At 50.1% G+C, this 12,823-nt stretch overlaps 8 protein-coding genes across 8 annotated transcripts; 4 read left to right on the top strand and 4 right to left on the bottom strand.

Annotated features, from left to right (window-relative positions):
- Window positions 1-602: 602 nt before the first annotated feature.
- GT037_008321 (nad-binding protein) lies at window positions 603-1,576 on the bottom strand (the record flags this gene model as incomplete). The annotated part of the gene is made up of 4 exons (XM_038933368.1): window positions 603-802; window positions 854-955; window positions 1,020-1,249; window positions 1,314-1,576. The coding sequence occupies 4 exons, from the start codon at window positions 1,574-1,576 to the stop codon at window positions 603-605; spliced, it is 795 nt and encodes a 264-aa protein (XP_038784033.1).
- Window positions 1,577-1,946: 370 nt separating this feature from the next.
- Window positions 1,947-2,856, top strand: GT037_008322 (nad-binding protein; the record flags this gene model as incomplete). The annotated part of the gene is made up of 2 exons (XM_038933369.1): window positions 1,947-1,998; window positions 2,060-2,856. The coding sequence occupies 2 exons, from the start codon at window positions 1,947-1,949 to the stop codon at window positions 2,854-2,856; spliced, it is 849 nt and encodes a 282-aa protein (XP_038784034.1).
- Window positions 2,857-3,290: 434 nt separating this feature from the next.
- On the bottom strand, window positions 3,291-4,682 carry GT037_008323 (uncharacterized protein; the record flags this gene model as incomplete). Its single annotated transcript, XM_038933370.1, has 1 exon — window positions 3,291-4,682. The coding sequence occupies one exon, from the start codon at window positions 4,680-4,682 to the stop codon at window positions 3,291-3,293; it is 1,392 nt and encodes a 463-aa protein (XP_038784035.1).
- A 1,049-nt stretch (window positions 4,683-5,731) lies between these two features.
- Window positions 5,732-7,351, top strand: GT037_008324 (uncharacterized protein; the record flags this gene model as incomplete). Its single annotated transcript, XM_038933371.1, has 1 exon — window positions 5,732-7,351. One exon carries the CDS (start codon window positions 5,732-5,734, stop codon window positions 7,349-7,351), a length of 1,620 nt encoding a protein of 539 aa, XP_038784036.1.
- Window positions 7,352-7,791: 440 nt separating this feature from the next.
- Window positions 7,792-9,144, top strand: GT037_008325 (uncharacterized protein; the record flags this gene model as incomplete). The annotated part of the gene is made up of 1 exon (XM_038933372.1): window positions 7,792-9,144. One exon carries the CDS (start codon window positions 7,792-7,794, stop codon window positions 9,142-9,144), a length of 1,353 nt encoding a protein of 450 aa, XP_038784037.1.
- Window positions 9,145-9,549: 405 nt separating this feature from the next.
- On the bottom strand, window positions 9,550-10,281 carry GT037_008326 (uncharacterized protein; the record flags this gene model as incomplete). The annotated part of the gene is made up of 1 exon (XM_038933373.1): window positions 9,550-10,281. One exon carries the CDS (start codon window positions 10,279-10,281, stop codon window positions 9,550-9,552), a length of 732 nt encoding a protein of 243 aa, XP_038784038.1.
- A 756-nt stretch (window positions 10,282-11,037) lies between these two features.
- Window positions 11,038-11,371, top strand: GT037_008327 (uncharacterized protein; the record flags this gene model as incomplete). Its single annotated transcript, XM_038933374.1, has 2 exons — window positions 11,038-11,134; window positions 11,208-11,371. 2 exons carry the CDS (start codon window positions 11,038-11,040, stop codon window positions 11,369-11,371), a joined length of 261 nt encoding a protein of 86 aa, XP_038784039.1.
- A 364-nt stretch (window positions 11,372-11,735) lies between these two features.
- GT037_008328 (uncharacterized protein) lies at window positions 11,736-12,591 on the bottom strand (the record flags this gene model as incomplete). Its single annotated transcript, XM_038933375.1, has 3 exons — window positions 11,736-11,954; window positions 12,050-12,345; window positions 12,429-12,591. The coding sequence occupies 3 exons, from the start codon at window positions 12,589-12,591 to the stop codon at window positions 11,736-11,738; spliced, it is 678 nt and encodes a 225-aa protein (XP_038784040.1).
- Between the last annotated feature and the right edge of the window lie 232 nt (window positions 12,592-12,823).

Here is a 12,823-nt window from a genome sequence, read left to right on the forward strand (position 1 = left end):
GCTCTGCGCTGCTACGCACGCTCGCTTAGGTTACCGATTGTGATGTGACAAGGTCGCGTAATCGAGGCTGGCAATGAAGCGTGAATTTCGTACGTGATATGCGAGGATGCGGCATGGTAATGATACATTCGAGTCCAGGCGCATATTTTGCCCCCACGTTACTCTGCCGATCCCATGGTGAGGCTTCTAAGCGACGACCAGTATCACCACTACAATACGAGCAACAGCCGGCGGTACAGGGTCTTGAGTAGACTCATAGGGAACTGGGTCGGGGAGAGCGGAGAAAAGTCGTCACAGTGAGGAGGGCTTGGGGGAACGGGGGGAACCCACCCGGATACCCGCCGCGGGGAAGACGGGAGAGCGGCCAAAACGGGGTGTGGCGCGTCATCCCTGAAGACTGCCCGCTCCCAGCACACTGCATACCATGCAAGCACAACCACAATCAGTATAGAACTACATCAGTCGCGAAAGCTCAGATGTTCTAGACATTTTTTCACTCGCAAAGCCAAACGGCAGTTCAGACCTTCCCAAGCACGGCACATGCGTTATGCCTCAACGACTCCGTCATATTTGCAACGATCCTAATGCTACAGGAGAATGATTCACTGCGCAGTCAAGCCACCATCCACATTCAATACCTGCCCCGTAACCCATTGCGCATCATCGCTAGCAAGATATACCGCAGCCCTTGCATGATCATTGGGGTGCCCAAAGCTGCCGCGAGGAATGGAGGCCTTGACGGCGTCCGCTGCAGCGGACAAGGCCCCACCAAGCGCATCGTCAAGCATGGCGGTTTGAGAAACTGATAACGAGTGTCAGGGCGACCAATGCCACACCGAAAGAGTTGACTTACATCCAGGAGCGATGCAATTGGCTACAATGCCTCCTTTCGCGACATCCAGTGCAATGGTTCTCGTCATAGCTGCAACGGCACCCTTAGACGCTGTGTACCCAGCTGCAAAGCGTAAGCCCAACGCTAAAAACAAATCACTCGCTAGTTCCTGCGCGGGATGACTTACTAAGTCCCTGCATCCCGATATTGGAGACCATGGAAGCGAGGTTCACAATCCAGCCGCGCATACCGTTGGATCGCGGCTCTTGTATCTTGAATTGTCGAACGGCATACTTGCAACCGAGAAAAACGCCTCGTGTGTTGATACGCATGTGAGCGTCGAACATGTCTTCGTCGACTTGGTCGATGGGTAATGGGTTGCTAGCCTCAGCGCAAATGCCTGCGTTGTTCACCACACTGTAAGTACTAAGATCAGTTTACGTCCTCCGAATTGGTGGCTACGAGGCGAGTTTGTACGTACATATCAAGCCTCCCATATGCCTTGACAGCTTTTGCTATGAGTGCTTCCCAGCTGGAAGCTACACTGACATCGGTCTCGACAAAGATGGCTTGCCCGCCTTCGCTGACAATCCATTCATGCGTAGAAGTAGTTTCGCCCTTTCCAATTGGCTTGAGATCAGCGCATACAAGCAATGCGCCCTCAATGGAAAATTGATGACAGATCTCTCTACCGATTCCCTGGGATGAGCCAGTGACTATGGCAACGCGATTACTTAGCCGCATGACGGAAGACTAGATTGAACGAATGGTCTCGAGAGTGTAAAGTGCAAGTCTAAATGAGGACAATTTTCTGTGAGATGTTGAAACGTCAAAAAGCTCGAACGAGCCTGTGATTGACAGTCGAATTAGATTTCCTTCCCCGCTAGTCTAGCCAAGCCTGTGAACCCAGAGGTGGATCATACCCATGCTCTTCCGCATCCGCGGAGGATCAGAGTCCTTGGAAAGTGTTTGGTATGCTGTATGCAGCATCCAGGGTATGTCGCCACCACACTTCTGGGTTTTATGCAAGATTTGCTGTCACTTGTGTATGCATATTAGCATTCAGAAGGTCGCGCTTAGATTGGAATATGTCGACTCAGCCACCACTTTCACTATGACGAGGCCGTTAGAAGATAAACTTGCGATAATCACCGGCGCATCACGGGGTATGTATCATCATCGTCCTCCGATAGCTACTCAAGGACGGGGTTGACAAGCGTTGGAAAGGGTTCGGTGCTGCCTTAGCACGTCATCTGGCTTCCAAGGGAGCCAGTATCGTCATCAACTACGCTTCAGAGTCATCCAGTGTGCTCGCAACTACTCTATCCCAAGAGATAGAACATCAGCATTCCGTCCGGGCATTGCCAGTAAGGGTGGACATTACTACGCCTAACGGCCCAACCCAACTGATCGACGCGGTAAGATCAGCTTTCGACAACGGCGATGGGTTTCGGATCGATATACTAGTAAATAATGCAGGCATTGTTAACCCAGCGCCAATGGGTTCAGTCGCCTTGTCAGACTTCGAAGCAACCTTCGCATTAAACGCGCGCGCACCGTTATTTATCTTACAGGCTGCACTACCATATCTGCCCCATGATAGATCAGGTCGTGTGATCAATGTCTCCAGCATAACGACTTCGATGGGCTTTTGGTGGCAATCTTGCTACGCTGGTACTAAAGGCGCTCTTGAAGCAATGACACGGGTATGGGCACGAGAGCTCGCCGAACGCTGCACAGTCAACTCCATCAATCCGGGTGCAATGGCTACTGGCATGTATACGGGTCTACCGAAGGAGATGTTGGAGAAGGTCTGGTCGCTCAACTACATGGCGCCACTGGCTGCGACGAGAGAGGGTATCGACTCGGAAGATACCATTGCTGCAGCGAAGGACATGGGTGGGAGGCCGGCATATCTAGATGAGGTTGCAGGAGTTGTCGGCTTACTGTGTATGCCTGAGGCTGGGTGGATCACGGGACAAGTGATTGGTACCAATGGTGGTGGTGTGATGACCAAAGGGTAGACGCAATCGTTATAGCTTGATAGCCAAGATTGTCTACCGCGAACACTCGCGAGATGACAATCAGCTAGAGTGAGCTAATGTTTTTGATTATGTCACTCGATACCCACCTGTTGTGAGAATGATGCCACTTTGACGTTAGAGTTGGAGATTGTGACCTACCTAGGCATGCACCCGAAGACGGGAAAGCGCCACGATGAGGTAGCTCCCCACTTTGACAGCATAATGTTACCCCACTGCGTACAGCAATGGTGAACATTGTGCGCGGTGATTCCAAAGATCTACACCCTACTTGAAGAAAGTCAGCTGCGGCCATGTTGAAATGCTGAAGTTCGGGCGGCCACATCTCTCAAATCCGCTCGTTCTGATTATGTCACTGCTTTATACGTCCGCTCAGAGCATACTGCCGCTCGCTCATTAGACTCTTTTCCCCTGGATTATCTACGTCCGTCGCCTCTATCTGCGCTCCTGCCGCGTTGGCGCACGTTCATATCGTCACCACGGCCTTGGCCCCTTCCGCCTCGCCGGTCATATTGGCGGTTGCTCGTAAGATCATTGTCAGATCGAAGAATCCGATGTGAAGGCCACGACTCGCGCACGGTAGTACGACTGTCATCCTCGTAAGTACTTCGCCATCTTCGTTCTTCGCGTCTAGCACGTTCCCGGGGCCGACTATAAGGTGGTTGCGAAGGGTGCTCAGGCAGATCATCCCGTTCACGATATCGCTCCGGATCTACTTCATGTGGAGATCTACTACGTCGACGTCGTGTCTCCTCCGCTGAGCGCTCTCGTGGATGTCGCACTTCCGTGTCTTGCCGGTTGTTGCTAATGACGTTACCCTCGCGGGTCTTTAGATGATGATTTTGGGTAACTCTGGTCGTAGGTATTATCTCGTCCCCACGCTCACCGAGAAACTGCTGGCTTTGAAGTGTGGCGTTGTTGCTAGTGGCGCGTTGAATTAGATCTGTCGATACAGTACCGGCCGCCCTCCGTTCCTTCTCGTCTAGGCCTCTGGTAAGATCATTAAAGACATCCCTGATCTGTCTTCTAAACACTGGAGTCTTTTGTAGCTGCTGAGTTGCAGTTCTCGATACAGTGGACATATACAGCCTAAACAAGCGAACCCAACTGTCCATTTCCAAGTGTCCGTCCAGCACGACATATTCATCCAATTCCACGGTTAATATGCTCCTGAACTCGAGGTATGAGTTCTCCGATATTCTCTTGCTGTTATACATTCTTTCAATGATGAGAGGCTCATTTGGTGCATCACCTCTATCATTCTTGTCACGACCGGGCGGTACAAGCTTGACATGGAGGTGATGGTCCTCTCGTAAGCGGGCCCCTCGCCACAACCCACTTCCCCCATAGGTGTGACGTTGCATACAGTGCAATCTCTTCGGCAAGTGCCTTTCATCAAGGTCGACATCATAGACTACCAAGGGGTATCTCTTGATAAGAATCATGCCGAGTGGGCTCTTGTAGAAACCGCGGTCCCGCTTCCGTCTTCCGTCTCGATCTTTTCCGAACTGTATCACCGGTGCAGTGATGAGCGAGCCTCTCACGATATTCCGCACAACATTTGCTGAAGCCGGTTTAACAATTCCCCAATGACTCGGTACCCGCATGTCAAGTTCCGACGGGGTGACGTCACTTGTTACAGAATGTGCGGCGTCTTCTTCGGTATCGTGAACACCGTCGCCCCCAATTGGTGTTTCATGACGGCGTACTCTACCAGAGTCCTGCTCGTCTGACTTGTTTCTTGGTCGGTGGTCTTGTGCTGGAGGCCGAGCTGCAGGGTCAAGGGATTCTCGTGACTTATCCGTCATAGTTTTAAAAATCTATCAGACCAGCCGGTTGATCGAATAAGGGGTGTTTTGGGCACTCTGACGGCGGAATATCAGTTGAATTGAGCGGGCAGTTGACTGGACGAGAGCGCTCAAGCATCATGAATCTTGAGGTACTCAATGCTGCTAGGTCGCATTGTGTGTTCAGATCTTGTTGCATTCACGCTCAGGGTACGTGTGTGGATTTGTCGGAGTTCAAGCAATGAATAATCTTATGTTACTTCATGCATAAGCCGATCGAAGGACATCATTCACTCCTGCCACTACGCGGCTTCTAAACTGGTCATTTGCATAGGCACGATTGAGACCATTCAGTACATGATCTTTCACAATGACAATAATATGATATATTGGTCAGGCTTCGCGGGCGTGTGTTGACGATGGTGGTGCAAAGGTACAGTACTTGCAACGCTCTAAGATCGAACCACGAATTGTCTTAAGCTCGGATGAATCCCTTAGGGACACTGATACGAGACGAGGGCCTTTATCGCCTTTCTAAAGGGCCCAACGCCCGAGCTATAAAACCCTTGTGATAGGCCAGCATGCGCCGATGGTGCGGGTATCAGATGTCGAGGTCTTAACAACACTGTGGCCACTAGTTCTTGGTTTCAATGACTGGTACTTGAGTAAACACCTCGTTGAAACACGGTTCACAACAAATCTGATAGGATATGATCTCCTTGTCGTTGGCTCCGATAACAATGAGGACAAGGGCAGTCAATGGCGCGGTACACCTTTGTTGTCAGCCGTTCATACCGCCTTCTTTGTCTTGGGTTCTGTCTGATGTTTCAGATCTCAAGACGACTATCAGGTCGTTTGTCCTTCAAAAGATGGCACTGCGTTTCTATCGTGTGGATACTCACACGTAAGCTGAATCTGCAAGTTCCACTAAGACTCGAAAGCAAGTTCGCAAATATCACGCCATACGTGACAGCAACGTACATCAAACAAAAGTTCGCGGTTATTATGATGGTAAGCGTGCGATGGTAAAATTACAGGACAACGCGAACGAACGATCAAACGGACGCATCATGCCTAAGCTGAATATGCCTCATAGCAGGCCAGCTTCCACGAACAGGTTGAAAGAATTGACAGACTTAGTGGATGAGTCCACTGATCACAGACCAATCCGGACCAACTCGGAGCAGGGAACAGCGTCCTCAGTCGAAAGTTCGAGCTCAAGCTCAATGACTCCAGGACCACAGAGTGACTCTATCAAGCGCAGGCCCAGCGCCGAAGTAGATGACACTAGAAGACCTTTTGTAGCCCATGAATGGTGGACGAACGATAAAAAAGATACGACTAAATTTTTCTCTTCGTTTTTGCCTCTTCTGGTTCATGCTCATGATGGCAAAGATCTTGTTCCAGCTGTTACCATCTCAAAACATCTAGGGACACGTGTCAGTAAAGCGATTGCCGCGGAACGTCGATATAAGAGTCTTTGGACGAGAATTGACGGCAAAGATATAAGAACCCAGGATAAAAAGTCGAAGATACTCAGGGACATTGAGAATTTGGATGAAGATTTAGCGAATCACGACGCAGCTATGCATAACTCATCAAACCCACCGAATCTCGGACAACGCAACAGACGACAAGATCTTGTGACTCGAGCGTTCCTTGCGCGCGAGGAGTTCGATCACATTATCGATGATGAAAACTGGCTTTGGTTGGAATGTAACTTTGCTGAGCAAGCGTGCAGAGATGCTTGGGAGGATGTTGGTGCACTATTACTTCCCGCTTGGCTACGAGCAGGACTGACACAGCCTGACCTCATCGACGACACAAGACTTCCTAGAGGTGAGAAACGTGGTATCACTCGCCGATTTATGAGTGAGACGCCCGCTACAAATCTTGGTCGCATTCGAGATAGCGTGCACCAATATGCGAATGCCTTACGCAAGGCGCGCGATCGATTTGAAAATATGTGTCACCATTACTCGAGCTGGGCGCCCTGGGAAGATGGCATCCCTGGAGAGTTCAGAGACAGCGTTGTAAAACCAGCTTTCATGGACATGTTGCAATGCGAAAAGGCGAGGCTTCAAGACGCCAAGCGTGATTACCGAAAAGCTTTAAGCCGCGCTTTCCGTGAGAAGATTCCTTATGTGGACCTGGATCTTGAGTGTATTGATGAATTGGAAAGCGTTGAGACCAGACTTCTTGAGGATGAAGATGCATGGTTCATGAGGAAAGGACCTATCAACGCGCTGGAGATTTGGAGACGCCAGAATCCAAATCTTGCGCCTTCTGAAAAACCTTTGTATCCATTCAGTGAGAAAATAAAAAAGGAGGATATACATCCGTGGGAAAGCAAGAGCAGATTGTTCACTGATCTGGCTTCGAAACAAAGGTCCGCGTCACTGGAAAGGAAACGACGTGAGCCGCCAGCCAAGAAGCTTCATGCCAGCAGAGGTAAAGACATGTACAGCCGAAGGAGAAGAGCGTACCTCAATGACAGCCCCAAGGCTTTTGGTCCACCGATCCATGCTCGGAACGGTAAAACTAGAGTAACCTCGGCGCCTACGAAGCACCGACAACCTCGAGAACCAAGAAGATTGATGGCTAAGCAGCCCTGCAGACAGACCAAGAAAATAAGACACATGCGATTGCCAATAACCAGTTTCTTCAAGAAGCGTACGAGAACAATATAGAAATCCAAGTCTGGCCTCTACTCTCACCATTCTCGGCTAGATGCGATGGTTTGACGACCTACAGGTATTTAAAAAGGTCTTATAGTACTAATGAGGTGCTTGCTATTGGCCTAGAGCACAAGAATTGCTATGAACAAAACCACAAAGGCTATGACAAACTCATGGTTGCCTCATTCTATATATACCAATATCTCGCAATTTCAGCACTGTGTATGCACCGACTACGGAACAGAGCTCAGGGTGCAGCCACACAGGGAGCCCTGAATATTCACCATGCGCCTTCCCTCAGGTGCGATGGTCGCTCGGTATAATGAATGCCTGTAGACTGAGAACCTTCCCCCATATCTGTATATACACCACAACATCATGTGACATCCGCGACCCTCAGTTACAAAACCCACTGTCTCATTCAACCAGTTCAACGACTTCTTACACGAACAATGGAACAGAGCGCCTTCCTCACAGATCTGGAACTTCCACCTCAAGCACTTTATCTCGGTCGCCCTCGTTCTGGCTCCGACCCCGTGTTCTCGACATCTTTGATCCACGGGAAACATTACATCGACAAGAACACAGGCAAGCGTGAATACGGCGGTCCAAATCTCAAGACGCTTGCTAAGCAGAAGGGCAAGGAGTGGTACTCTTATATGTACACCAATGTGAACGAGGATATGATTGTCTGGGAGGGTACATTTGCCGATATTCATGCAAGTCCAGACACTGTTTCCTCGGCGGATGGATACTCTCTTGTCAGCAGCTACAGCTTCATGGACAAAGAGAAGACCACAATTTCTGTACCTGGATCTCCCCCAGTATTCAAAAGACCAAACGCGGAAGACTTTCCACTTCGTGTTACGCCTGATACTGGCTATCATTTCATGGACGAGCACGCGGAACGTGCTCCAGTATACCAGTACGAACCCGCTTTCCAGGCCATGGCTTTGATGAGCCCTGATACCCGCTTGAACGACGTAGATATTGTGATCAACCGCACCACAATACTTAGCCTGATCAAGTTCTTGAAGGGTACTTCCTTCCAAGAGTTTCATCTCCATCTTGACTTCGAGAAGAATACCCTCCTCATCGGTAGACAGGTGCGCAACGCGAAGGTTAGATCTACGCGAAACTCATACGGTCGGAACTTTGAGACGGCGCTTACCGAATCCGAAATCGATGGCGCGACGACTCATCACCGAATGCTAAAGTACAAGTTTGGCTCTCTAACTTTAGTCGTACGTCATGAGGCTGATGCATACGATCCGACTATTGTAACACCACAGGACCCTGATGTGCTGCCGACTGTCCACCCCAGCTTTGAACCAGGCGACTACGACGCTGAGGCCGGTCAATGCGATGAATCGCAGTCCACGATAGTCATTCCTCAAGGCAAAGCTGTCCCACAGCACCAGATCATGGAGCTAAAAAGCAATGCTAGCTCTCGGCCCCTCGATCAAATGTGGCTCGGTCGAACACCCACCTGCTGCCTGGGTGGGAAGCACAACGCGGCCTTCGATGGAACCTATAAGCGAAGGGACATTCGAATAAAGAGTGTCACCCAGAAAGGCGACCATAAAGACAATTACAAAGGTTTCGAGAGTTGGGAAGCAGATAACCAGGAGGTGCTCCAGAAGCTTGTGACGCTGTTGCAATTGTTGCGGAAGACGGTCGACGAGAAGACCGAACAGCGGTCGGCAGTCTTGGTGGCAATGAGCGGTGACGACATGAAGATATACCAGACGAAGAAGCGGATCGGGGCGCTGCCGAAAGAGATTGTTGATCGTTTCTGGGACTAAGGATGTGCTTGTTCGGATAAGGAGCTTCCTCCGACAAAAGCAATCTCAAAAAGGGTGTGGGGAACCAGGTAATCTTCGTGTTTCAGAAGACAGTAGTATCAGTAGTTTTGATTGTAATAGCATCTAGAAGTAAGCAGATTTGTTTGATTCCATCATCACCAACTTGAACGGTCTATGTGCAAATCAGTTAACTATGACCAAACTGTTGAATGTCTCCTTCAATGATACGTACGGTGCCAAAGCTTCTTGGGGAATGTTATCTCCAACAAAGGTAATCGCATATAAAACAATCGAGCTGTAAGATATTTCTCAAGATGATACAAGTTGTCCGCACCCAATTAGTGGAAATTGCAGCTTACCACTCATCTTAACGACATCCTGCAAGACGCATAGCCTACCCAACGACTACCAATGATCACTGGACCCGCTAGAGCTACTTCCATCATCAGGGGTCAAATCAGGCTGGCAATCTCGACATTCACAGTAAGGCATGTGACGACCGCGAGTGTGGCTGCTGTACCTATCGTGGAAGCGACCGTGATCGCGAGCATCGTGGTCACGCCCTGACTGTTGGTAACCTGCGTCGTAGTCTCGGTCATTCTCTTCATCGTCGCCGTGATCGTAGTCATTATCGTAACCGTCGTCGCTGTATCCGTCATCATTATACCTCTCGTCGTCGTAATTGTCCCGGACGTTGCGTGATTCACTATAGTAAACATTTTGCTGCCCTGGACCGCAGTTGATGTGAACGTTATGACCCTCGCCATTGATGATGACAGGACGGTCTACTTGGGCGTTGCGCAGACGCTCATGCGTGCGAGGCGGAGTGTCTGCATTGTTGTCACGGTGTGGCTCGGAAGGAGTTCTCATCCAACGCTCAGGGGGTAGAGAATGAGAACGCTCTCCGTATCTATCTAGCGCATGCATGGTAACACGCTGTACGAATGAGGTTCTTGCGGGAGAAATGCCGTCTGCTGCGTCACGCATACGTTGACCTTCTTCGACGTACGACTGCAAACCGGACGATAGCCAGTCGTCAATCTCATTGTTTGCTTCGTCTTGGGTTGGACAGTGGTCTAAGAGCATGGTTGCAGGAGCACTCGGTGCTGATCCCGGTTGAGGCACACTCTTTGACATCGCAGCACGAAACTTGGCGGCTTTATCACGTATTTTGTGAAGTTTGCTTCCGCGCATAACATCGATGTTAAGAATGAGTTGCGGACTGAACCCTCAGAGGAGAGGGGTAACTGGAACGAAACAGCCTTTTGACTTAGACACAGATGTGCAGCGTGTGCAGATGACTGCGACGTGAGAAAACACGCCATTCACCAGCAGCAGGTGACTTACATTCGTCTCTCTATACTAGTTTGGAATTATCAATGCGTGCGACTGTTCAGTAATGACTCACTTGCATCCATGCTGACCCAGGTGCAACGGTTGAGGAATAGTCAACCAATTTTCTTGCATCCACCACTTGACTATCGATTGGTAGACATCTGTTTCGTAGATTCTTGTGCGGCGTTAATCTACATGGTTCTCGCTTTGTGAAGAACGTGTTTAGTTTAGGCGATATCTTCACTCATTGATGCATGCGTGCAGTCGAATAGTGCTTTGTATGAATGAGACAATGATAGAGTCTCGCATCAAACTCGCCCGGCCTTCACAATGAATATTCTTAACACAATGCGAGCCTAACACTAGAATCATCGCAAGATAGGTCAGCGCGGAAAAAGCGTACCCTGGGAAGACTATAATGTGGCACCCCAGTACATCAGTCTCGGCATTCATGATATTTGCCGTTAGTATACCTTGACTTCAAGAGCAGCACCGCCGGTTCACTCATCTATCCGGTGGGCCCTCTTTCCGATCGGAGCCCTCAGCAGCCCACCGACGATGCCTTTGTGGCCATGCGAAGTATGTCGCTGGCTCAACGAAGAAAATGCAGACACATGTACACAATGCGATCGGTCGACGCGTGAAGGCGATCCCGGTGCGTTTATTCTTGTTGTTCATTACTTCATTGCTCGAGCACACATTGAACATCTGCTAATACCACCTGACAGGAATGACGGAAGGCGAATCGAGTTCGGAAGATGAACAACCTGAAACACCAGCAAAAGACGAAATAGACCAGGAATATGAACTGCCAGATGAGGAAGGAGGGGAAGAAGATAACGAGGACATTAATGATGAATACGACAGGGAGAGCGGGGAGGAAGACCGCTGACGAAGTTGGGACTTTCATAGGCGGAAGAAATCTGATACGGGATACCCGAAAAGGCGGTTCAGATTAGCGATCATGCAAAATACGACTTTGCTAAATCCCAAGAGAACCGACGAGCAGGCACGCAGTTAGTTTTTGCCGAAGTCATGTTCTGCCCGCTTCAAGCCACCGGCTCGCCTCGCAAATGGTAAAGAACAAACGAGATGCTCGGGCAGAAGATCTGGATAGGCGGTGGCTGAGATTGGACAGCAAGTGTTAGTGTAAAAGAACAAGTCGTATTCTCCATCAAAGCGTTAATAGGTATGATCTTCCTAGTGCAATTGTTCTTTTGCAACCACCCCACAGCTCGGTAAACTCGTGCGAGATTTTACAACAACCCCCAGGCAAGGACAGCAGCCAATAACCCGCTTCCCACAACCGGACTGAGCCTGCCTGCCGCACCAGTTGGTGTAGCCGACGCTTCCGACGATCCGTTGGTCGTCTCAGTCGCAGCGTTCTCGATAGCGACACCTGAAACCCCTGTCCCGTTCTGGCATTGATCGTCCGAGAGCAATTCAGCTGTGGAGTTGAACATGATGTCTGCGCACTACAAATCGTTAGCCTCGCCCACTTCTATTCAACCTCATGCCGACCGCTTCCATATCTCTTCTTCATCCTTCGCCGCAAACACTCAAGACTCACATTGTAAAGCGCACTTCCGCTATGGCCTAGCTGAATGACCTGCACGGTAGCCATCAACCCGTTGATCCTCTCATCATCCAAGCCTGAGTAGCCCGCCGCCTTGAATCCTTCCTCTAGATTCGCCCGTCCGGTCTCCTTCATACAGAACACGCCTGCACCGGTTTGGTTGAACATTTCCAGAAGCGTGATGTTGAAGTTTGTGGCATTGGAACCGAGGGCTAGGTTAACGGCTGTGAGGGCGGATGTGTGGCTGCCGTTGATTATGGTCGAACCACCACTGGGGGGCCAGAGAGTGCCTATCATTGATTAGTTCGTGAAGTTTAGTGGCTCAATTGGGTCGGCTGATGGGATGCTGGGTGACAAAGAGGGGGAGTCTTACGGTTCGCCATGTCAGTCGTCTCATTGACATTGGCACAGGGATATATCCACTGGCTGGCTGGTTCTTCGAAGGAGCTGCCGCGCCAGGTGGGTGCGAGGAGGCGGAAGTGAGCGTTTGCGCCTGCGGCGAGCGCAGCGACTGCGAGGAAAGATTTGGCCAACATGATTGGTATTAGAATGTGGAATGAGGTATGACGAGTTGGAGGAACGAAGGAGATGTGAGAAGAGAGAAAAGGTGTGTTAACCCAACAAGCGTGCAACAACTGACATGCAGCTGCCGTACCCTTTATACACACTCACCCAACGAACCTTCCTCTCTCCACCGTCTCTTTAGCCGCATTGCCGTCGTCTTAGCGGAACAAAGTCGCCAGCATTTCGCTGCCAAGCAAACACCAT

This window comes from Alternaria burnsii (assembly GCF_013036055.1).
Source record: "Alternaria burnsii strain CBS107.38 chromosome Unknown 753, whole genome shotgun sequence".
NCBI classification, from domain to species: domain Eukaryota; kingdom Fungi; phylum Ascomycota; class Dothideomycetes; order Pleosporales; family Pleosporaceae; genus Alternaria; species Alternaria burnsii.